Source organism: Plectropomus leopardus, chromosome 12 (genome assembly GCF_026936395.1).
Source record: "Plectropomus leopardus strain MGB_pleo_1.0 chromosome 12, ASM2693639v1, whole genome shotgun sequence".
NCBI lineage: Eukaryota > Metazoa > Chordata > Actinopteri > Perciformes > Serranidae > Plectropomus > Plectropomus leopardus.
Window position 1 is genome coordinate 15,911,416 of NC_142187.1, and position 25,529 is coordinate 15,936,944.

The 25,529-nt window shown below is 41.6% G+C and overlaps 1 protein-coding gene across 3 annotated transcripts in view; it reads right to left on the minus strand.

Moving 5' to 3' along the window:
* Positions 1 to 25,529, minus strand: part of kcnn1a (potassium intermediate/small conductance calcium-activated channel, subfamily N, member 1a) — a 100,146-nt gene that overhangs the window by 51,015 nt on the left and 23,602 nt on the right. The window contains exon 1 of one of the 3 annotated variants that reach the window (XM_088085293.1): positions 9,105 to 10,733. The exons of 1 other annotated variant lie outside the window; for it this stretch is intronic. In XM_088085293.1, coding sequence (XP_087941419.1) covers positions 9,105 to 10,373 — 1,269 coding nt within the window. In that variant the 5' untranslated portion in view covers positions 10,374 to 10,733. Of the gene's footprint in view, positions 1 to 1,910; positions 1,991 to 9,104; positions 10,734 to 25,529 lie in introns of those variants that run through there. One more of the 3 variants, XM_088085294.1, reaches the window with a different exon arrangement.

A 25,529-nucleotide genomic window follows, 5' to 3' on the forward strand; every position in this document is an offset into this window, starting at 1 on the left:
AGACCCTCCCCAGATCACACTGCTGCTGTATATCCACAATGGCTGTTTTATATTCAGCAGCTAGGTGATTTGAGGTAACGATGGAGGAGGGTGAGGGGTGACAAAGCTGAAGGAAAGCAGCTTCATTCAACTCGTCGCCTGTTTCTGTTTGTAAAGCTTGTGTGTTGGAGAAGAGCCACTATGGCTGGCAACAGCAATACACACATATGCACACAGTAATTTGTATATAGTACACACACACACACACACACACACACACACACACTAACAGAGGCCTCCTGATGAGAGATTGGGCTAAATTTGAATTTCCATAACGATGTGTTTTGTTTGTATAAAGGTAACAAATTGTGCTTACATTTCTTATAAACAGCTGAAGGCAGAGTGACTAGATGAGGATCAGCTGAGGCTTTTTGTTTCTCACTGAATATTTATCAGTGGCCAGAGGAGGCTGTGATTGAGTTTTACAGGGCAACGGTTGTGTATCATGTGCAGTAAATTAAGTAGTATGGCAGCTCAGGGGATCAGCAGTCAAACTCTGACCTGAGGGCATAAAGACCCGATGAGAGGGAGGAGGAGGGGAGAAAGAAAGCATATCCAATGAATGCGCACAGGCAGAGCATCACGAGTGCGCGCGCGTGAATTCATATGAACGACTGGCGCACATACAAGCCAAACACTCTCTGTATGGAGTTTCACAATGGCAGGAGAAGCTTTTCAAACTTGCACTTTCCAGGGCAGGCTGCAAGCGAAGCGTTAGTCGATTGTGTGAGCAAAGTATGATGAAATCACACATCTCTCACATCTCGTTACTGCACCCTGCGCTCCCACCAAACACAGTGTTTAACAAACATTTGAAAACAGCCAGCAGGCAATATTGAAATGACTCAATGAGCTTGTGCCTCGACAATATCATAAGATATGTGGAAAGCCTGGGACTTCACACACGAGGCCGTCGCCGTACTGTCGAGTCTCCCTTGCATTGTAATAAATGACAAATATCTGCTTACAGCTGCATTACTCATACTCTAATACTCTTTTGTGTTGTGATCATGCCCTAACGCAGGAACAGCCTCAGATCAATAACTTAATTAGCCATAAAGCATATGCATTGCGGTAATACATTATATGCCTGGCATCCTTTGGCTAGCATCTCACAGGAATTACCATATAAATGAACTGTGGTCATTTATTAAACAGAGAGCCGTGGTGGGGACTTGGCATGCTACGGAGTAGGAGGGGGAAAAAAATGAAATTGTAAGTTACAACACACATTAGAAAAGGGAAACATCATGTGAGGTCAAACAGTTAGGTTACAAATTGCACTGACTGCTGGCAGAGCGAAAACATCTGCCATGCTGTGACTCTACCCGCGGAGCAAGTAAGCAGCGAGGCTGACGGCGGCTGAGGAAACCCCCAACACGCTTTCTTTCCACTCTTTGTATTCAACTGGACTGCAAGTAATTCAATACACCTCTCTTTGTGCAGGCTCACTCAAATGAAACGCAAAAGCGAATGAACTGTATCAAGTGGAGTACTATTTGAACGCCACTTACAGTAACATCAGTGTTTGTGTGGGCTCATGGCGTGTGTGTGTGTGTGTGTGTGTGTGTGTGTGTGTGTGTGTGCATGTGTGTGTGTGTGATACATGGACATGTGTGCAAGTATGTGTGTATTATGTGTGTAATCCAAAAGATTAATCTTGTTCTGCACATGATTCCTTGACCAAACTCAATGCCTCCGAGAGAGACCGCTACAACAATACCAGGCTGATCTCTCCATAGCAACACACATGGTAACACAAATCTATTCCAGAGTCGAAGCGCAGCACTTAAACACAGCGGACAAAATTTTTTTTAAAAAATAGGGAAAACAGCAATCAATTATTAAAAGAGCTTCATGTTCATACTTACTGACTGTGTGTTGCCAGCTGCAGCCGAAACTAAGAGGCTCCCGCAGCTACGTCTCCTCATACAGTTGTTAGTGTTATCAGGGATCTACAGCAGTGCCACTACGTCATCACGTCATCATACACAGAGGATGTGAACTAGGATCTGCCCCGTGCCTGACATTTAACTCTTAAGCGAGGTGTGTTTACTTTCAAGGTGTTGGCTGCCCTCTCAGACTCAGAAGGCAGTGGAAACATGGACGCCTAATGAGGGAAAAACAAACTCGGGGCCTGTAACAACAGCAGCGAGATGACCGATAGAGAAAGTTTAAATCAACATAATGTTTCTCCTGGCATAAGCCCACTAGTAAATCATAACGCAGTAAGCAGATCTGTCGACATCAATTGTTCCGAGGGCCCGAGCGTTTAACTTTAACTCAGCAGTTACTGCAAAGCCAACACAGACACACAACTGATATAGAAAACTACTTTTTTAAAGAGCGACAGCAACCTAATTACCTCAGCATTTTCCTTAATTTAAAAAAGAGGGAAAATAAACATAAGTGCTCCGGTATTTACTTGAAATAAATGATCTTGGAGGAGAAACTGAGTACTGAAAGAGAAAAATTAAATACTAAAATAGAAGCTTTAAATGGACGTAAGCAACAAAACTGAAAATAGTCAAAACTTCTTTTTAAAAAAGGTCTTTCTTAGGGTATGGGTTGATACAGTCTTTTTTAATGTAACAATTTGGCTAATAGCCGATACTGATGTTTGTTTGTTGTTGCTGTTGTTTATATATGTTTTTATTATTTATTCCCCTTTTGTAGCAGTGAAAAAAAGAAATCTTCATTATAAAAATAACTGAACTGTTTTAAAGTATTAAGCTCTTCATTACACTTCCATTGAATTACCACAAATTCAATTATGTGAAAAGTTTTCATTTAAAATTACTGTTTCAAAAGTCCTTTTACTATATAGATATACTATATATATATATATATATATATATATATATATATATATATATATATATATATATATCTCACAATTCCTTCTTTAATATCTATTTTGTTTTATTTCATTGCTGTGAAATCAAGTTTTTTTCTTCAAATAACCATATCTATTTAAGTTTCTCACATAAAACTACCTTTAACAATCAAACACTGAGCACATCATTATAACATTATAATTTACCCTCACCGAATACTCATTTTTACTGAATAGAGCTTGAATGCATTAAAATGTAACTCAATGCAACCTCCATTGGCTGTTAGTTTCAGCCACTAGCTGCTAACAGCTAACATTAATTAGCTCTCCTGCTTAGTTTAAAACCGATTTGTTGGTCACTCTGTAGCACTATATTGGAAACAATAGGGTACGTCCCCTAATGTGTCGATCATGAGTTTACTGCGTTCTTTCCTCCAGACGGCACCCCCTGGAAGATCACTGTTCATCCCAGACACATCGTCTACTGTCTCTGGGATGATGGGATGTTGTTAGTCTCGAGCCCTGCTTGATACAATAGGAAAACATTGGCTACAGACATCCGCGAATGTCATCCAATTTGCCGATAGGCCGATGGCAGTCAACAAGACGAGTATCAGCCGATACTGATGTTCAGCCAAGAAATCGGTGCATCTCTTTTTTTTATGGAAATGCTTGCTGTTCCTGTTTCTGTGGTAACAAAATCATTCACTTTTCAAAGCGCCACACACACAACCAACACCAAACACACACTAAATCCCCCAGACACCGTCAAAGAGACACTAAGTTGGTTGCAAGTGCCACTTTGATATATACTGTGTTGACCTTTCCCAGATCATATAGGGTGATTATATGCGTGTCGGACCGCAGTTTGGCAGGATCTGCACAAAAAGCTTTACTGTAATAGCTTTCCTCCTCTTTTCGAGCCATCCATTCTGCAGTGACACAAACAACCTTATGTTCTCCAGAAAGGTGGGCTGCACTCGCCTGACTGACACACACACACACACACACACACACACAAACACACACACAGCAGCTTACAGGCCTGGTGCACACAACAAACATGGGTGATGTGACAGAGGAGAAGAGAATGAGAGAGAGAGAGAGAGAGAGATGGCACTAGGCTATGAATATTTTTGTTTTTCTTTCTACTTAAAACAATCTGATTTCTACATTTGCTTTTTTCCTCTACTGCAATTTTACTGATCTGTTTGCATCGCGTTGATGGTTTATAGTAAACATGCAGCACAAAGATCTGTTATGTTCGAAATCATGACAAACCATCAGTTAAGCTGAAACGATCTGTCCATTGGTTGATTATCAACTGTTTTCAGAATGAATCAATTTCAGTCATTTTCAAAGCAGAAATATAAAAACATTCTCCAATTACAGATTCATAATTGTGAGGATTTATTGTTTTTTTCTCATCTCGTGAAAGCAAAGTTATTATTTTCAGGATCTGGGTGGTTGATCAGACAAAACATGTCATATGAAGACATCAACTCAGGCTTTGGGAAATTGTAACAAATATTACTCACAATTGTCTAACATTTTACAAACAAGCAATTCATTCATTGGCAGAGAAAATAACAGGCGGATTATGGTTGCAGAGATATACCTGTATTGAGAATAACTGTGACTTTTATATATTGCAATATTGACATCATCTTAATAATACACACATGAAAATATGGTGTAAATAATTATTTTAAATAATTTCCGTTTCTTTCTGTTTTCACTTTGTCTCCCTCCCCCAAATGCCATCTGGTTGCTTTTTCACTATCCATTAAGTGTAATTGCTCTTTTTGAACAGTTTTGTACTGTAATAGTTACACACTCTCTCTCCACCTCCCTACACTTGTGTTGTATGGGTAATGAGTAATTCATTTGCCAAAAAAGGGAGACAAAACACACAATGAATGAAATTAAAGATAAATTTGACTGACAGATTTTTTCCCCCAATTTTTTCTTAGGTATCGTGATTATATCGTTATTGTGAGTTCTTTTAGCTATGATAATCAAGTGGTGAAAACTGGATACTGTGCCAGCTTTAAGGCAGATTATATAAATACTGTAGTTAGCCAGGTAGTTGCAGCCTCAAAGCTGAGAAATAATCAAACACATTTTCTACCGTTTCATGCCTGCTTATATGTTTTCTAAACATATTTGTGGTGCTAAAATGATTTGGCAATTAATCTAATATTTGATTGACAACATTTATTTTCAACTATTCAAACAATCAATCAAAAATGTATCAAACATCCTTTGTTTCCAGCATCTCCAATATGAAATTTTCCTCGTTTCTTGTGACTAAAATTGGTTTTACAAAGTAAACAATATGAAGATTTCACCTCAGACTGTTGGGAATTGGTAATGAGGATTTTACACTAATTTCTATTTATTTGACAATTGGTGAAACTGTCAAAATAATTCCTTACTGGAACAGTTTGACATTTCAATCGTCATCTATCAGCAAGAAAGCAAATAAGTGTACTTTCAAAAATGTCAAACTATTTCTTCATTATGAGAAATAATCAACTTATTAATTGAGAATGAAAAGAGTTAAAAAATACTGTATATATATATACTGTATTCATTTTCAAAAACACCCTGCTAATTTCTGACCCTGGATGGAACCGAATCTGACAAACCCTTAAGTGATTCATTACAGGTTTCTGCTAAACAAGACGTCCGTGTATCCTAAAAAAAAAAATCAGCCTTGTTCAACAAGAGCAAATCCACCAGTGTTTGTGTACTACAGTGTCCCTGCAGGAGATATCGCCATAGCAGTAAGTGGCGGGCATTAGAGTACTTACACAGCCCATCACAATAGAAGCAGCAATGCACCTTTCAAAGCACAATGTTATTGAGGCAGGACACAATATCGTACTACCTGCCACCAGTTCAGTGGGCTGGGTATTGAGTTTCAGGGTGTGCTGCAGGATACTGTAATCGTATACACTTTATCAGGCTTGTTCTGTCACAAGTGTTTTGTTTAAGGGATTTCAAATAGGAGCGAGGGTAGGGGGCTGTCTCCTCATTGAGGGCAAGTCAATAAGATGTAACCACGATCCCGCAAATATCCGTGAATAGATAAGTGTGTCTGGCCGTATCAAAATACTTGGCATGGTCGGATCAGAGCGAGTGGAAAAGGTTTGATACTAAGAGTCTGCCCCTGGAGCACTTCTAAGATTTGTTTTTCTTTCAGATTTCCAGTTTCATGATTGAAACTGGATTGTGTAAGAGTTGTGTGATAAATAAACGTCTTGTTTACAGTGGAAACTACATGCTGGAAAGCTGCGAAGCAAAAGGATATAATTATGACACAAAAATAATGGTGCCATTTTGATTATTTTAAGAGTGCAATTTTTTTATTTTTTTTGAGGTCTCTATTGTCAGTGCTTCGTCATATAGCTGCTTGCTACATCATATTGCAGTCATGACTAGTGTCCTGCTGCATACTGACCAGTTTTGTTGTCCGTAGCTATTAAAAACAGACAGAATCACTTTGAAAAAAAAAACAAAAAAGAGAAAACCTTCCAATATCACAACAAGACTTGATTTAAAAGACATAATGCTCCTACAGCTTGTTAAAATCCCAGCTGCTTTAAACAGTAATGAGGACTCATTGGGACTATTTCATGGCTAAAAAAAGACTCTTTGACATTTTAGACTATAATTAGCACAATATGGGCTTTTCTTCTCCAGTAATTGTGTCACAACATCCCTATATTCTTAAAAGATAACATTTTACAGTGAAAAATGGATGGCTATTATGTTTTTGTTTTTTTGAACTTAGCTGGTGATTCACATTAAGGTTTAAACAAATTTAAGGTGATAACTAGTGCACAGTATCCAACACCATTAACCTGATGCCTCTGTGGTGCAGAGTACCGGCAGATAAGAGGGAAGCTGTGGCATGTGCAGGTATACTGCTCAGAAAATGGACCCTATATCTGGAAATATATGATCAATATTATGCAGCGAGTTCAACAAGTCCCGCAATTCCTCTGGTCTTGGGTTAAGCTTCCCTCTCTCCGCAGAACACCCAGTGATTTTAACTTGAAAACAGCATGGTGGAAACTTCAAGGAAAAAAAGTTTACTTTCCCTTGGTCACTTCGGCGTTCTGCTGATGCTCCAGAATTGAGCCAAGTTCAGAACAGTCATGTCAAGGTGGTTCGATGTACCACCTTCTACTGGTGCCAGCTTAGCCCCGTGCAAACAGCTGCAGCATTTTAAAGAGGAGTCCGGTGCTCTTATTTAGATGCTGCACCTTCATCTGTGCCTCCCGTTATTCCCTGTCCTACGATATGAAAACTGCACTAGAGGAAAACGCTCAGGGGAGGAGGAACAAAAACAACAGCGCAAGGGGACTAAACTGTATTTGAAAATAACTTTCACAACCAAAATGAACATCTGTTCATATGTCCACAGTGTATGAGCAATAATGTTTTGTGGAGCAGATTTCTCAGAGGAGACGAGAGGACTGGTGGCAATTTGTAAAAAAAATAAAAAAAATGAAAAAAGTAGTAAATTTCCTCTTGTGAGCCGTTAGCATCTACAGTAAACAACTATGTCCTTAAACATCTTGCAGTTTGATTTATCTTCTGCTGGTTTCTCTGCACCTCTGAGCAGCTTCAGCACACTAACTTGTCCACAAAATAGTGAAGAATGCAGGATGTATATGCAGTGGCGTAATGTAAAGAAGTAATAGGCTAATACTTTATTACAGTAGTTACTGTAAGTACTTTTTGGGAGTCTGTACTTGAGTTTTTATATTTGTCAACTTTCACTTTGACTACATTTCCACTAAACATCTTTGTTACTACAAAATCAGGAAGGAGGGAGACAGACAGACAGGCGGACGGCCAAATGGGAGGGTAAAAAAAAAAAAGGATTTTGTTCTTGAAATGTTTTTCTTCAAGTCTAATCTTGGCTCTATTTTTAAAGTAGTGTATGTTACACAACTATAGAAATAAACTTCATAAGAAATAAACTTCATAATTGTCAACTGCTTAATTTTTATTAACAGCATTTACTTGTACTTTTACTGCCAATACTTAAGTACATTTAATATCAGATACTTCAGATAAGACTTTCACTCAAGAAATATTTTATTAAAGGACTTTTTACTTCTACTAAAGTCATTTTCTGGTAAGACGTGTACTTTTACTTAAGTACGGCTTTCAGGTACTTCTTCCACCACCGTGTACATGACAATGATTCTTCATCCTTATTGCGAGTTTTCTGTAAACTACAGTGAGAATCGGTGGATGACAACACTAGTATTGACAGTTTATCTGCTAATAGATCAGATATTCATTTTGTCTTTTCTTTTTAAACACAAGCATGCTGACACATACCTTCCCACCTGTTACCATTTTCAACATTTTAACTTATTCTATCTGATTAAATCCCAAAATATTTTTACCTCTATGTTGTCACTTATAATATTTTGATCTAATAATCAAATGTGATTATCCTCTTGATTTTCTTGCTCTCATTTGACTTGCCAGACATAATAAGTTCTGTAATGTAGATGTCTTTACTTCTAATATTACTATATTCTACACATATTAAACTGTGAGTGCAAGACAGCTCTCCAAGCAGGATTACAGAGCACATACTGTATAAAGTGACTTTGGAAGTATGTTGAGCACCGTGCCAGCAGCTGCTCACACTGACAGGTACAGGCCCAACCGACAGAAAGCTAACCGTTGTGTCTGGAAGCCAAAATATTCACATTCCCCCGCTCAGAAACCCCTCTGCTCAGTGGAAACAACACGCGCTTAGTCTCTAATTCAGCTGCCGGGGAGCGTCATGAGAATATTTGCAGTGGGCTACCCAAAACAACCCTGCAACATGGAACAGGTGTGTGTGCGCGTGTGCGTTCGCGTTTGTGCGTGCATGCGCGTGACCAAATGAAACAAATACCAGGTTAGATAAGACAATTCGCGCACTGGGTTACATGTGCGGCGGTTATAACATCGGTGCGTTTTTTTGGAAAAGCTGCATGAATGACGATTCAAATACACCAACCACCAACCACCTTTACATACATACACAAATGCTACGCGCGTGCACACCGTACACATAGGCGAATGTGCTCTGTCAAAATCATATGACAGGCGTGGTCATTAAGTGAAAACGTTAAGAGCAGTTTGTTTTTGTCATTAGAAGCTAATTAGCTCCGATATCGCAGGAGAAAATTGTGGGGGAAAAATCTACCTTATGGAGGTCGATGCGTATCCTCTCCTCTCCTTTATGCGGGCTCTCTGGCCACAGGTGATAGCTGGAGCCGTAGTTGGGGCTTTCTTTGCTGCTGTTGCTGCCAGTCGCAGACGAGTTCCCCGCGTACGTCTGCTGTGTTACCGGGGGGGTTACGCGGGAGTCGCGGCTGTGTGGCTGCGCCTGATCGCCCTGCGCGGTGATCCTCCCAGACTTATTGCGGTCTTGTTCACAGTGCTGCGGACGCTGGGGACAGAGCCCCAGTGCGCCTTGCTGCTGCTGCCGCTGCTGCTGCTGCTCTTGCTGTTGCAGCAGTGGAGCCTGGTGAGTCCTACATAGCTCTCCTGAGCCGCTGGCGCAGTAGTTGATAGGCAAGCTGCTCCCCACCAGTAGCTGCTGCTGCGCTCGTAATTGTGGGATCTGTTGCTGCTGCAGCTCCTGAGTCTGAGACTCGAATGCTCTCCTGCTAGCCTCGGTTGACTCACATACATTTAAAGAGCGCCCTTTCTGCGAGTTTGCACGGGTTCCTTCAGGGGAGGGGTCCCTCTGTTGGAGTCTTAAATGACTGTGCTGCTGCTGCTGCTGTTGCTGCTGCTGCTGCTGCTGCTGTTGCTGCAACAACTGCCTGTGGTCTCGGTGCCCTCCTGCTCCTCCTCCTCCCCTGCAGCGTTCCACGATGCTTGCCTGTTGGTAATTATTGGCACTCCTTCGGAGTCGATCCCCGCGTTTAGATTCCCGGGAAAACAGCAGAGAGGAGGAGGACGACGTTGGTGGCGGCGGTAGTATAGGCGGCGGAAAAGGAGGGGAGGGCTGCGGTGGGAAAGGATCGGCAGGATGGTGATGGTTTTGAGAAAGGCTCGCCTCCTGTTCGGAAAAACTGCAGTGGCAGCTCGGAAAAACAGGCTGCTTCTCCGACTGCGGCTGCTGCTGCTGCTGAGAGCCGGCCGGGGCCCAGGGATCCCGCTGCAGGTGCTGCCCGGTGCTGGGTTCACTGGCTCGGTGTGAAGGTCGCTGGGCGGTGTCGTAGCTCGCCAGAGGTAGAGGGTCGCCACTGTGAACAGGTCTCCGGGAGGGCTGGCTCAGACAAGGTAGCTCCTGGAGGCTCTGGCGGTGAGCGGCGGTGGTCGGAGTGCGGTCTCGGTGGTGAGAAGAGGGCGGGGGCGGCAGGCTGAAAACAGGAGCGACTGGGTCTCGGCTCTGCTTGCTGCTTGCTTGCTTTTCGTCGGGGATGTGGTGCTGATGGACAGCTCCCGCGTACCGATGCCGCATCCCCTTGATCGCCGCGTCTCGCTGTGGTTGCTCCTTTGCCGTGCAGAGCTCCGACACCCGTTCATTGCGATCGGTCCCAGCAGAATAGAACCGACTTGTATCATTGGTAGGTTTGACCAAGACCTGCCTTAAAACGTCACCGTACAGCCAAAACACCGCCTTCGACTGAATATCGGTCCATTGCCTGCTATGCGCACAGGTTGCAGCGGATCGATCACTCCTTAAGGCTGTTAAGATAATGCAAGAATGGGATTATTGAGATGTACAGAGGTGTTTCAATCCCTCTCGATGATCTTAATCCACTGTGGACCCGATAGATCGACTTTGTCAATGTTGCCATAACCACCCTGCATAATAAGAAATCACTTTTACTGCTACGTCACCCAAACACATCCACAGGCCTGTCAAACATGATGCTTTGCCCAGCCACTATAGTTTATGATCAGCTCTAAGTGATTAGTCCCTCCTGATGTCCATAAAGTGTGTGAACAACACAGACTCGTAATATCAATTTCCAAAATCCACTTGTTGGCCCACAGAAAAGCATAACAGGGCTGTAACGATTACCTCATGCAATTCAGCCCGAGCCTTGCAGTCTGGTATTTAATAATTTAGCAGAATATGCCTGGTTTTGTATTACGAGGCAGAAATATTAAGAATGGGTGCTGCATGCAGAGCCTGCTTGCAGCCTGGCGCGTGTGTGTGTGTGTGTGTGTGTGTGTGTGTGTGAGCCGCTGCTCGCTGCTGTTGCATGCTCTCAGTCTAACATGGTAAAGGCTTCACTGTCACCGCGGAGAGGAAACCGGCTGGATGGAGGCAGAGAGGCGCAGACGGTGCAGTCCGTGGTGCTGATGGAGGAGTTCGGACGCAGAACACTAAAATAGCCGCTGTTGTGGTGTGCAGTAGTCACAGGATGGACAAAAGACCGTCACATGTCGGTTAGAAAATTCTCGCAGCTGTGAGGATTCGCTATTTGATGATAAATAACTTAGATCGAAGCAGCCACCGGGGTCTAGATTTCTCCTAGGTCCGCACATTTTTAAGTTGCCACGTTACATTTTTCTTTCACAAAACGCAGTGTTTGTACGGTCACGAAAAAGCTGGAAAAGTTATGAAAAAGCCTGGAAAAAGTTTTTGAAAACTAAATATACCCTAAAAGTTTTGAGAAAAGTATGTCTGACAAACAAACAACGTGTTCAGGGACCGTTTAATATTTGAAAATCCAACAATAATTGCTATTTCTACAGTATATGTCTGCGATAATTGGGGTAATTTTGGTGATATGTGAAGAAAACATGCCTTCCAAACCCACTGGCTTCACCCAAACATTTTTTTAAAAATGCATTCATTTTTCCTTTAAAAATCACCAAACATTTCTAAAAAAAAAAAAATAAAAATCGGCGATCTGCGACAAACCCTGACATGTAACATCACGGTGGCTTAGAACACAAAGAAATAAAACATATTGCAAGAATAAACAGAGACAGCACCTCAAAATAAGAGCTCTGTGCCAGAAATTCACTGTTACTTTGAAATAAAATTTGTTTTTTTCCAAACTTGATACATTCGCAAGTCACCTGCGGTCCATTTAGAAAAGACCCGCGACCCACTTTTGGACCGCGAGCCACCGGGATTAAAGGGTACATTCTTTGGGGTTTTTCAAGCTTGTCTTATTTTTTTACCACACTAAAACTAGACATAAATGCCCATATGTGCAAAAGGTTATCGGTGGCTGCTCTCTCTATTTCCTTGCTGAGCTGTATGGAGGAAGAGCAACAGTAACTACTAAAAACACTGTAACTTAAGAAGATGCCTCCTTGATTTAGTAAACTCAGACTGCTGAAGCTGCTCAAATTTTGTCGCTTCAGCTGAACTTTCAATCAGACCTCTCAGGTCATCACGTGGTGGTTTGCTAAGTGAGTGAACTTTATGTATATAGTACCCTTAAAATCCAGAGTTGCAGACTAAGCTGATGTGCTGAGGAGTCTGTTCCCAGTGGTGGAGGAGCTACTTTGAAAGCAGAGCTTAGCAAGCTAACAATTGCTTCAAACTGGAGGAAGTAGAAGTACAACAAAGCCAAATCTAGTTTGTTGTTACTTGGAAGAAGTAGTTCAAACTACTTTCAAAAAGACAATGTACATGCCGTACAAAATTGTGACAAAATGCATTACAAAATTTCAAAAAATCACATGCAAAAAGTGCCCACCGGTCCACTGGTCATAAACTCAAAAAATGATAGAATGGGGCGCCTGGTGGCTCAGTGGATAGAGCGGCGCTCCAAATATAGAGGTTGTATCCTTGTCGCAGCGGCCACAGGTTCAATTCAAACCTCGCCCCTTTGCTGCATGTCGCCCCCTCTCTCTCTCTTAAAACACTGTCCTGTCCATTAAAAGAAATAAAAACCCGAAAAAATAATCTTTAAAAAAAAAAGATAGAATAAAATTAATTGTTGATTCCAGGCAGAATAGAAACAAAAGAAAAGCTACAAATTATACATAGCGAGGATGTTCAAACTGCTGACACATATTTGTATCTCAGAATAGTGTTCGACTCTCTACACAAGTTTGTTGTCAACACAGACTTTGTCAATCATCAAAGATTTCACCTAATGCAAAAGCTTAAATCTTTTTGTGATATGGAGATTCTGATAAAATGTGATGTTGACATTACCATTCTATGTAATTTTTATCAACCATTCACTGAAATTCTTCTCTCCAACTTTCTCTTTTTTTTTTTTGCTGGTTTATTGGGCTGCCTGAAAAGACCAAGAATAGCCTAAATAGTATTGTAAAAGTAGGCTCCAAGATAACTGGAGCCCAGTAAACAGACTTTCGCTCCCTCTGGGAGAGACAGGCGGCCTAAAAAGCAAAAGGAATCTTCAGCCAGTCTGAGCATGTTCTGTCTGTCTGACTTATATATTTATATACCATTAATGTATATATCTGTGGTCATTTTTAAACTTGGTTATGTATATTAACTATAACAAATGGTTTATTTTATTTGCTCAGTGTTACCTGGTAATGATCTATCTAACCTACATTGACATGTGTAGATGAATTTCCCTTTTGGGATCATTAAAGTTGCCTGAACTGAATTGAATTGTTCATAAATAGCAATTATAAATACATCTGTCTAATCATGATCAATGGGGGTTTAATTAAAGTAGAGGAGCAATGGTAATGAAAACATTTTAAAAAATCATTCCTTTCCTTTAAGGGCCCAAACAATGCTTACATTTTCAGTAGTTAACAACACAAAAATGACCAAAAAAAAGGCAATTTAACTGCTAAAATCACTATCAAATATGAATGTGGTTGATCTACCAGAAAACTACTGCAAAATGTAGTTAAAGTACTTATTATTATTATTATTATTATCCAACAATATCTGACCGACAGTGCTGAGCTGCGACCGTGCAGCTTCTAACATTTGATTGCAATAGGGGTCTTGATGTAGAAAAAGGAATTCAAAAATCTGAAATAAAACCATTTTATAACTGTAACTAGAATAAGATTCAGGTTTAATTTAATTAATGTAATTATTTGATTATTTTTAGAGGGACAGTGCACATTTGAAAGTAACTGCACCAGAGTTACCTAGCAGCTAGTTTTCATCTGTTGTCATTGGACAGGTAAACAAAAATAAACAAGAAAACATGGAACAGCAAGCAGCCCACACAACCTCAAACATGACAACACATAAAAGTCCATAAATATAAACATTTCACGACATGAAATAACACAATAAAAGACTAGATGAGGTGTAGCTGCTTTCAGATAACTTCAGTCCTTCTCTGTGGAACAAACTGCCCGATCACAACTACGTCGATATCCCAAAGCAAAGTGAAAACTTTTCTCAGGGTAATGATTGGTTACTGCACGTCTGTGTGACTGTGGAGTGAAAGAACTATGGATTTTGTCTCCTCTTCATCATGGTGGCTTTGTGCTGGTATGGAGTCACTTTGCAGCCAGTTATAGATGAGAAATGATCACGCTTTAGCTGTAACGCCTACAATAAGTGTTGTAGTCACCACCTAAACCAAGACCAAGGCCGGAGTGTATCAAGACCAAGACAAGACTAGACCAGAGTGAGTGTCACACGGTACACACCTATGATAAAATGTGGAACATGCGAACTATGGGCCCTCGACAAATTGATCTGAAAGATCTCCTAAAAACAAACGAAAATTCATCCTCATTCACCTATTTCATTGCCATCTACAGTACTGTGGAAATGTCTTAGGCCACCATAAATTTATGTTTTTGCAAAGTTGTCATCAGGATATTTACATATTTATTTCTTAGTCTCTGTATTGAGACACAAAGAATACAGAGAACATATACAATGCATTAAAACACCAAAAAAGTCAGAAAAAAATGGCTTCTTCAACTTTAAGAATATTTAGTGTGAAACATGGAATCGTACAACCATAAGAAAAGGTAGCTAAAACAATCAATACTAAGCTTTAGACGTATCTTGACTGCAACCTGGTGTAAATACACCAAAAGTTTAGTATTGTAAATGTCATACTGTCAGTGAGAGAGAGCTCAAGACATGCACAGAGGAAAGAGGGGTCACACTAACACTTGCAACTTTAGCCTGTTGAAGTTGTTTTATTCTGAAAATGTGTGTTTTTAATACTTAATACATATTTCCTGTATGTTCTGGTTTTATTTGAGTAAAGAGACTATTGAGAAATAAATATGTCTTATAATTATGACCTTGCTAAAATAACAAAGTGTAATGTGGCCTAAGGCTTTTGCACAGTACTGTCCATGTGTACATTTAAGAGTACCATGAGTAATGTGACCACCGCTTAAATTTCAAATTAAAATTGAGTAAGTTATTGGTTCATTTGAGGCAGAAAGTTTTACATCCACTCAAAGCAGCAATGTTAACAAATCAGGTGATGTGCAGGCAACTCAGCCGCATCCTCGCAGCTGAGGGGTTGAAATGAAATCTCGAGTCATCTTTGTCAGAGACCGAGAAAAGACGCAGTAAATATACAGTCTAACCCGACCGAGACAAGACCCACACCTTCAAAAAAGACTAATTTGGAGTACTGCAACACTGCTTATCGTGTACACAGGAGCATTGTATTAAGATCTGATGTCTTTGTTTCTTTCATGCTCCATAAGAATATGTTAATATTTGAAAATATGAGCATAAACAACCACTTCAGTGCAAGAGAGAGAGAAGTTGAGGCTGAGCCAAAGAGACAGGAGGGGATAGAGATGCAGAGGGAAGCCAACTTTTACATCATACATTAGCCATTCTTAATAAGTAATAATCCTTTGCTTAAAGCTGGTTCAGCCGTTTGGAGTTTTGATGGGTCTAAAGACTGCAGCGGTGGCACACTTTGCCTAACCACTGGAAGAAAGCTGAGGTACACTCTGTTTTATAGCTACGTGAAGTACTGCAGAAATTTGGAGCGGAGCTCTGGCCAGGGCCGCATTAGAAACCTGATCATTTTCATTAAGTAATTGGTCGCTGTGACCTGTGCGAGTTCCTTGGCAAGATGGAGTTTCATTTGCTAGTTTGGGAAGCAATGTTACTGCTTCCACATGAATAATTAAATCAAACTTTACAACTCCTGGACACACACAAACACTCATTCACCGAAAGGCTATGAACGCCAAAGCCCACATTTTCTCTCGGTCTTGCTTTTTCCCCCCTTCTCTCTCTCTCTCACAGACACACACACACACACACACACACATACATACACACACATCCACAGCCATAACGATGCTGCAATATCTCACTCAAATAGCTTCTTTCTAGCAAAAGCTGCCATCAGAATTTAGTGCCTCTTGGATTTGTCCCATGCAGCCGTCAAACTTGGCCGGTCCAGCCATGTTAAAGCATATTGTGTGTCTCTGCCTTGTTGGCTCCTGTTGGGAGAAGCAGCGGAAGATCTGTGACACTAAAATGGTAGAGGAGGAAACATGGAGGAGGCCAATGGCTGCAGCACGTAACATAGGAAGTAGATAAGAAGCCTGTAATTACAGAGAAAGAGAAAACCAACCGGGGTGAAGCAGAGAGATGTGTAAGCATTTGTGTGTGCGTGAGAGAAAGAGAGAGAGAAACTGATAGTGAGCGTGTGTGTGTGAGAGAGAGAGAGAGAGAGAGAGAAATCGGACCGAGTGGGAGACATATCTAAAAAGAGCAGGTGCGCCAACACAGAATAGATCAAAAGAGTTCAATTGAAAAGAAGAGGAAGATAGAAAATGTGTTGTACTATGAAGTGAACCAAAAATAATTACACACAGGTACAGAGATTAGCCTATTATCTTAACACAGAATCATCTACGCTCAAAGATAAGTCATATGTGTTTTTATAATCACTATTCTTACAGATATTCAGATGCCTCCTAGTGCCATTTCATTGTTCCTGGCACCTTGACTGTATATTGTGTAATGTGTCTAACAGGTTTTAATGAATATAAGTCTGAGCCGTTTTACCTTTACTTTGGCAGAACACATGGCTGTTCGGGGGTTCAAACTGGAGTCCATCCGCTTATTAGGCCGTCTCTCTAACCGCCAGACTACCAGACCGTCATGACATCATCTGGACATAATTTTGTGCTTCCCTAATAGCAAACTGTAAACCATGTTGGTTTGCTTTTTTGTATAAATATTTAATTCCTAAAAAAAAAACTGTGTTAAAACTGGTTTTCTATTAGCCTAGCTTTCACTATGCAATTCTGCCTGCCTCCAGGTACAATCTCCCAGAAAAATGAAGGACCGATTTACAGAGCAAAAGTGCATCAACCATTGCACAACAAAAGCAGAAAGAGAACTGTGCTGTTTGTTTTCTCAGGTCCAGCACTAGCTATCTGCAGCAAAGGAGTAATTTTGCAGCGAACGAGTGATTTTGCAATGATTTATAGGTTGATCTGTTAGTGACGTCACTGTAACAGTTACTGTAGGGAATATGGAATGAACATTGCATTATAATAGCAATTATTATAACTTAGACCATAAATGTAAGCAAAGTTAGGTGAAACGCTGCCACATGGCTAAAATCTTGCAACCATCTTGCGTAAAACACCTAGGTGATCCACGATAAACGTAGTCCAAACCAATGGTCAAATGAAGAGGCAGGTAACACTGTTTTCTGTCTGTTTGCTAATTTCACTCACTGTGTTTTGCAGGCAATACCATGTCCTGTAAAATGTCAATCAAAAGCACATTTAAAAAGTTAACTTAAAATAATTTATAGGCGATGAATGTCATCATAATCTTTATTTACAGTCATTTCCCTGTAAGTCACCATTTAATTTTTCCTGTGAAGCACTTTGCGAAGTCAGTGTCAACATGAGCATGATAAATCTAATACATACAATAAATCACTGATCATCCCACTGACGTTTAATAATAATGATGATTAAGATTTTACCGCCATAATCGTTTGCAGAAACGTCATGAATTAGCGGAAAGGATGCTATTAATATCCACAGCCGTGCGTAATGACATCTGCTGTGGGACTGTTTGAGAGCCACAGTTGGTGTAATTGCACTCTCTTTACCGTATTTCTCACTGACAGGTCTAAGGAATGGTGGAGGGGCACATGTATGGATATGCAAACAGATGTTTAAAAGGCGTCTCTGCGTCCATTTATGAAGAGCTGTGTATGTGTGTGGAAATGAGGTTTGTGAATGTGTGAGCAACACCACATTGATTAAGATTTATAAAACTGATTACTCACGGCTTTGTAAATTTGAGAAAAAAGAATGTATATGCACATTTCTGCTTTTGTGCGTATGCAGAGTTTTAGTCATGAATCCCCAGGACCTCTTTATCTGGTTCCTTTACCTGCAAGAACATCTGAGACTAGCTGCCCAGACAACTGATGAAACAGCTGGTTTTCACAACCAAAGAACTTCTTTATAAACTTCAGTCACACTGTCCGTTTCTCTCTCTCTCATAAACCGCCAGAAACCGTCACAGGGACACACAACTCAGTGGCTGTGCTCAGACCATTTTGCAAGTGAAGAAGCTGGATGTGGAATGCCGAGCTGGTGTGGTTACACGGTGTCTGCAGTTTAAGGCTGGATGGATGTAGTGCCAAATTCTCAGAATCGACACTGGATGACGACATGCCAAGGGAACACTCCCCCAAAACGTGCCACATCTGTGGTATTGTGTTGTGTGTGTGTGATTTTAAAGAGGCCTTTTGTTGTGAGCACAACTGTGTAGTATCATGCTGTTTAATCAGCACCTGAATATTTCACACCTGGCAGGTGGAAGGATTATCGTGAAAAAGGAGACGCACTCACCAACACAGATTTAAACAAGTTACTGAACAACATTAAAAGGGATATTTCGCTGATTTTCAAGCAGCTTTCTATCAAAAACAATGTGGGTAGTATGTGTAGATGAACTGTGGTAAACTTTCCTCCATCTAACCAGTGCCCACAACGGCTGATCAAGAGAGTAAACCGTCCCTCTCTCTGTCCCTCAAACTCAGACCAAAATTTAAAACGGTAAAACTAGGCAGTAGTGGTAGTTGTAGGTTTTCTACCTTTTAAGCAAAAGCACCCTTTTTCTCTGTTTATGTAGCACAAAAAGCAATTGATTCTTTCTCCCGCAGAGACGTCCCAGTTTTATGTGGTCTTCTTTATATTCTTTAAGAATAATTAAGAATATTTTTTTATTTACACTCATGAGAGATAGGAGCAAAATCAAAGTACGTTTATAGTTATGTTCAGTACATGACAAATAAAAGTTAGCATTTACAGGTGAATATCTGCAGGAGTTCAACCATCAGCTGCTCTGACGTGGAGATTAGATAAAGAAAGTGAGACAAAGAAGAAAGTAAAAATAGTGCAGAGAAAAAGACAGATGTTTTAAAAGCACTCCCTCTTAGCCCTGCCATGTTTAGAAGCTGAGTGCGAGGCAGCCATCTTGAATTAGTCTGTCAATTCACTGCATGTCATGGCTATGGCTGTCATCTCACTCAACTATGACTAACTGGATTGATGCCTCAAGGATAGAGAGTTTGGTGCTGTGGGAGCGACAGCGGGCTTTGATACTGTGTTATGACCAGTGAAAAATGTGACATATATTCGGCTGGACGGATGCGGCCGGCCTGCGTAAACGCTGATATGCTCCACACGACAAACAACCTGCGATCCTAGAGATAAGAGACGAGTCGTGACACAACCCGGGGCTGCGGCGTCATCGAACACTCGGTGCAGCCAGTGTGAGATGATACCGAGGGCATGCTTGAGACAGAGCGTCTAAGAGATACACGCTGCCAGCTACAGCAGCAGCGGGGCCCAGCGCCCAATGGTGGAATTTATCTCTGACAGCTAAGATCATTAGTTAGATTTGCTCCGGCTACTCAAATGACTAAGCAGCTTTGCCATCATTCAGGAAGAGGCAGGTACAGGGAGAGTCGTTGTTAAATATCAGCTGACATGTTAGCATCCCAAAGTCCCATAAATGAGTGGAAAGGCCTGCGCAAGGCGGACAACTGTGATGAAGTGTTTTCTATTACCGCCACAAGCAAAGCCAAGGTGCAGGGGATGATAAAGTGGCCCATGCAGGCAGCAGCTGTAACGCACGGGCATGCCAGGTAACATCCAAGATGAGATGAGCTCCCATTGAAAGAAAAAGGGGATACTTGACGAACATCCTGGGTAATCCTGACACACAAGCATAAGCTGAAGAGCAGAGGGGTGAGTGTTCTCATCCATCTCCCTGGATGAACAAGAGGGCAATTAGTCACCTCAGTCCACACAAAACGCCCCCCACCACGCACGCATGGTAGTTTCCTCTTTGGCACACAAAAGAAAAGGCCATCGCGGCACACTTCTATTCATTTACTGTATTAGATTTGCACTGGTTTTTAATTACAAGATTATGACTGACATTATGAGGAAAATCTTATTGTCAGTGGCAATTATTTCCACAAGAATGACAAATATTCAGCAAGAAGACAACTGCAGTACAAGAGGAAAAAAAATCTCATATAGACAGTTTAAAAAAACAGTAATGGATGGATTTAAAGCTCCTTTAAAGATTTATTTTTCCTTTGATAGCTCCCTCTTTCACTGTACTCGTTTATCTCTTTGTGAGACGTTATCTCACTTGCTTTAAAACGTTATACGTCATACTTTTTCCTGCCTCTAATCAAGGTCTGGCATTGTTAATGCAGCAGTGACAGAGACGTCTCTGGGTTTTGTCTGCTGCTGGTTGTACATGACATCTCCTTTGCCGACAGAACAACACAACACCTGCCTTGTGTTTTTCGGCATGGCCTTGCCAGAAGCACTGGACCATCAACCTCTGTTCACAGAGCACAATGATGTCATTAAATGGAGCTGTAGATGATGAGGGGAAGTGGAGAGGACAAAGAGGAACAAACAGGCGAAGGGCAGTTTATAATGCCATCTGCTGTGTAAGAGGTAAAGATGGTTGTATGTGTTCACAACATGTGCCTCAAGGTGCCTGTTTGTGCATCAACGTGCACATGTGAACACATGTGCATACCTTTTGTGGGCGGACGGGACCAGCTTTTGACTAGAGGGATGAGTTGTAAAATATGGTGATGCGAGATAAAGAGAAGAGAAAGCTCATCACTAATGCAAAGGTTCAAAGACTCGGTCCCCGTCTCATCATCACAGATGCAACAAACACAAAGGAGATGACCAACTGACCCCCCGTATTCACCACCAGCAGGCAGAGGTGGACCCTACACTCCTCTATTAAGGAACATCCCCTAGTAACCGTTTCAGGAGGACCTCACACCATCTGCACAAGGACAACATAAGTTTAAATACTGTACACACAGGCACCAGACTCTTCTAATGCAGGGGATATCCCGTTATATTTCACACTGCACACCAGTAACACAGAAATGGTTCATTTCTGCTTCAAGGTGTAGCTATGTCAGATAAGAAAAATCATCCCAGCCAAAAAAAAAAAAAAAAGTCATGCACTGGTGCCGTTAGGTGTAAAAATGCAAATGAAGTGAGCTATAAAGGTTATTAGCTACAGATATTAGAGCTTGCAATTGCAATTTCATCATGCAATCTTTTCACACCCCTCTTCTTTAACTAACACTGATGGGAAAAGAATGAAGTGAAAGGAAAGGAAAAGGAAGGACATACCTTTTATCTGATGGAGGTTGCACAGGCTCTCTCCTTGCAGAAGGCACATCAGCAATGATTATAAATGACAGCAAGAAAATCAATAGTCTCCTACTAAGAATAGGGGCTCTCCCAGTCATTGCAGTCTCCTGTCGCTTGTAGCATGGAATAACGGGGAATACACGCTCTGAAATTCTGCAAGCACATGCTCAGCTTATTGTTACAGCTATTGGCTGCTCCCTCTTCTTCTTGCCTTGTGTGTTTTCTCCCCATCTCCTCCACCTGTTTGTGCTCTGATAAAACCCAGCTATGTCCCTTTTTTTTTTTTTTTTTTTGTTATTTTAGTCGGCAGTGAAATCTCATTCCCGCCTCTGTGTCATGAAATTCATTACAGGAGGGGCGTTTAATGTGATTTAAAGGAGATCGATACAATTCTTTTAATCAATCCAGGACAATAAAATAAAATTTGACACGGTCTCCCCAACAACAAAAAAAAAAACGCTGATGGGAGCTGTGACAAATCAAGAAAAACACTGGAGGGGGGTTTTATGACCTTGTGTGTGTGCGCTGACGTCGCCCCCCTCCCTCCCTCCTCCCTCTGAATTGATGCAGGGATTCCTGATGCTATTTTTAGCCTCTTGGTCGTGGAGAGCCATGCGTGGGTGGAGGAGAGAAAGAGAAGAGAAACAGGAGGAGGAGGAAGAGGAGCAGCAGGGGGATGAAGGAGGGAGAGATAGAAGAGGAGAAGAGGAGGAGGGGGGGGTGGGTGTGTATGTGTGTGTGTGTGTGTGGGGGGGGGGGGTTCCCATGCGGACTGCAGCAGCATCAACACAAAGCTCCCCGCTGTGAGGGCTTTGAATCGTGACCAGACAGCCAGGAAAAACAGAAAAGGGAGCGCCGTGTCATTTTCTCCACACAGGACGGTACTGCTCTCTTTGCATGATTTATTTGTTTTTTACACCAGTCTTAAATTAGCGCTTTGCAAAAGATATTAAGGGGGGAAAATATGCAGAATTATAGAGTATAATTAAACTGTAGTCAATGAGAGGGATATGATGCTGATCAGGGAGAGTGTCAGTAATAAACCCACAGTAATAAACCTGTAATGGCATTTAGTTTTATGATATACGGCATTTTCACAGCTATTATTACTAATGCAGGCCTATATGTCATTGCTGTGTCATTTAAGTGTTTGATTTTTTATGTACACAACCATTTACTGAGGGAACCCTTAGGCAGTATAACATTTATTTGGGATCAGTGTTCCTTTAAATTGTATTTAAACAGGCTGCAGACGTGTACACCTGATGGTGTTTTCCCTGTGTGTTTATAATAATACTCAATGGTTGTGCTTCCTCATCCTCAACACTTACAGCACGTACCAAATTCAAATGAAGTCATACAATTAGGCGCTTAGACTGAAATCAGGAGGAAAGCAGAGGGACGATTCACATACGGGGAGAGGCTTTATTATTTATCACCAGTCGACTATTTTTAGCTCGTGCTGCCGTGTTGGCGTCGAGGGTTTCCGGGCACATTGATGGCAGGTTTCCCTGTCACCCGCCGGTCACACGGCGGGGGGAGACCCAGGCAAACCATACCACAGAAAGACAGAAAAAAAAAAACCACGTAGGCATCAGAGAGGACTCCTCCAGCTGGTTGCATTATTCACTGGCGCACTTAATCAGAGGCGTATAATTACTGAGAGAAACACAAGCAGCCAAACTGCCGCAGAGGGGGCGTACATATAGTGGTACATGTGATGAAGAAAAAAATTATAAAGCAGATTGTCCCAAACCTTAAAGCTAGTTCACGTTTGAAGCTGCAGGCCCTCAAACAAAAAGCACACCTGTGACCGTATGACAGTTAATTAGAACAGGATATTACTGTGAACAAAAATATAGCCACTCATGTGGGCTATTTAAATGTTGTTTACTGCAACCTTTTTTTTCAGTTATTGTTTAATCACTAATTAAAAAACTTGAACATCTGCAGGCTGGTTTTGTTCTCCTTGCTCGTTGCCTGGCATATTAAGTAGACTTAAAGTATAAATTCATACAATGGCTTCATTGTTTTTGGGTGCATATGATGCGAAGCAACAGCTCAAGCAGTAAACACGTTGCATACTATCTGCTGTTTCATAATCATTGCATCATTTGCACAATTTGTTAAACTTTTAAGTTCATTGGTTTGAATCTTACATGCTTAAAGCTGGAGTAGGCAGTTTCATTTTGGCTTCTTTGGGGAGCTAACTTAAGGTTTTAAGCAAAAATAGACAGTGAAAATGGTGTTTTGATATTTCTATGGACTCTATACTACCTTTTACTACAGTTTCCATGTCTTTGTGTGTCACAGACATGAGCCTCTCCAGTAAGTTAATAGACAGATGAGGGTTCATGTTTCTAAAAGCATACGTAAAATCAGACCGTCCAGATTTATAAATATCCTGGTATACAGAGATACCGCCCGTGCCTAGTGCACATCCCTTTTGACGATGAAAGCCTGATTCAATGGCGGAGAATACTGCGGAGAAATTTGCCTTTTCACAATTTGCAACAACTGTCTACAATGCAGAGCAAGCCCCAAAAAGAAAGACGGACTTATCAAAATGAGAGTCGGAAAATAAACAAAATAAAATGTGTCGGTATCGACAAAGTGTTTCACAAAGAGAGAAAATGTTGCTAACACTGAAGCCTTCTGCTAACTGGAGCCAAAGGCTCACCGCTGTGGCTTCAAGTTTACATTTTTGTAGCAACCATTAGCGAGAGCCTCGAATCACGGTGACCCCCACCTCGCTCCCCGCCACAACAGATCACCTCGACCCCAAGCAGAGGACAAGATATATACGTAACAGACACAGTAAATGATTGTGATTGACATGCTATGCCATTGTTAATGTTTGTGTGTGTCACACCAGTGCCCAACGCTGTTGTGTTACATCAAGCCAGTCATGCCTTCTTTGATTATACGCTGCATTAGAATCCCATGATCCCACAGTAAAGTGGCATGCTGCTGCCGTCATTTGGTTCTGTGTAAAAATGCAAGGGCAGCATGACGAGGGGACTTTGTAGCTGTCCTATAGTGCAATCTCTGTGCAAAAGTGGCTACTAACTCCCAGCTGGGTGCTGCAGCAACCCAAACTAAGCCAGTGGAAACCCCCAAACCATGGGACCAGAATATCCCCACTCCAGCCAGACAAGCAAATTTTCCTTTTATTGCCGTTGCACAGGTTAGACCTGCCGCTGCCTCTGGACACCAGCCTGAGGTGCGGTTGAGGGGTTTGTGCTGGCTAAATTCAAGTTGCTACACCTGCAAACTGAAGGTCCATCTCCCATGCTGCTTCCTGGTCTGGGAGCGAGACAAGAGACCGAGGGCTAGGTTGCTAATTCTTGTCTCAGTTGTGGTCTGATAAACAGAGATAGCGAGCAGGATAAATGAATCAAGGTATTGGAAACACTGGGTTACTGTATGAAGTTCGTGCATACGCCCGCAGTCGTCTGGTGGGAGGGGCTAGCACAGATAAGGGAGAGCTGCAGGAGGAGGGTGTATTTTCTAATTCTGCCTTTTTCAGGTTTCTGCCTACCACGGCATTAAGGTGGGGGCACTTTGATAGCATACGGTGAAGTGGCAGCCTTTGCTGGACATACAACACCTTGCTGTTCTCCTACAAAAAAGAATTAGCCCTAACTCCTGGGTGTGAGCAACAATCCAGGAACAAGGAATTATCAAGCTCTCACCACAGAGAATTTAGGCCAACATGGGTGTGAAAAACACAGCTGAAAGGATCTTGAAAAGTACACCTAATGTTCCTTCTCCTAAATAAGCAGGAGAATAAAGACAAGGAACAAGAGCAAAGGAGGAATAAAACAAAAGACACAAAGTGAAAAACTGAGCGCAGTAGAAGACTCAGGGGTAGTACGGGATAAAAACAGGGTTGTCTGATTGAGTGGGAGACGTGGGAAGGAGTGGGGGAGGAGGGAGACAGAGTGCATTAGAAATGATTGGAGGGGAGCGATAGAAAGAGCGTAGTGGATGGGGGTAAATTCAGATGTTCTGG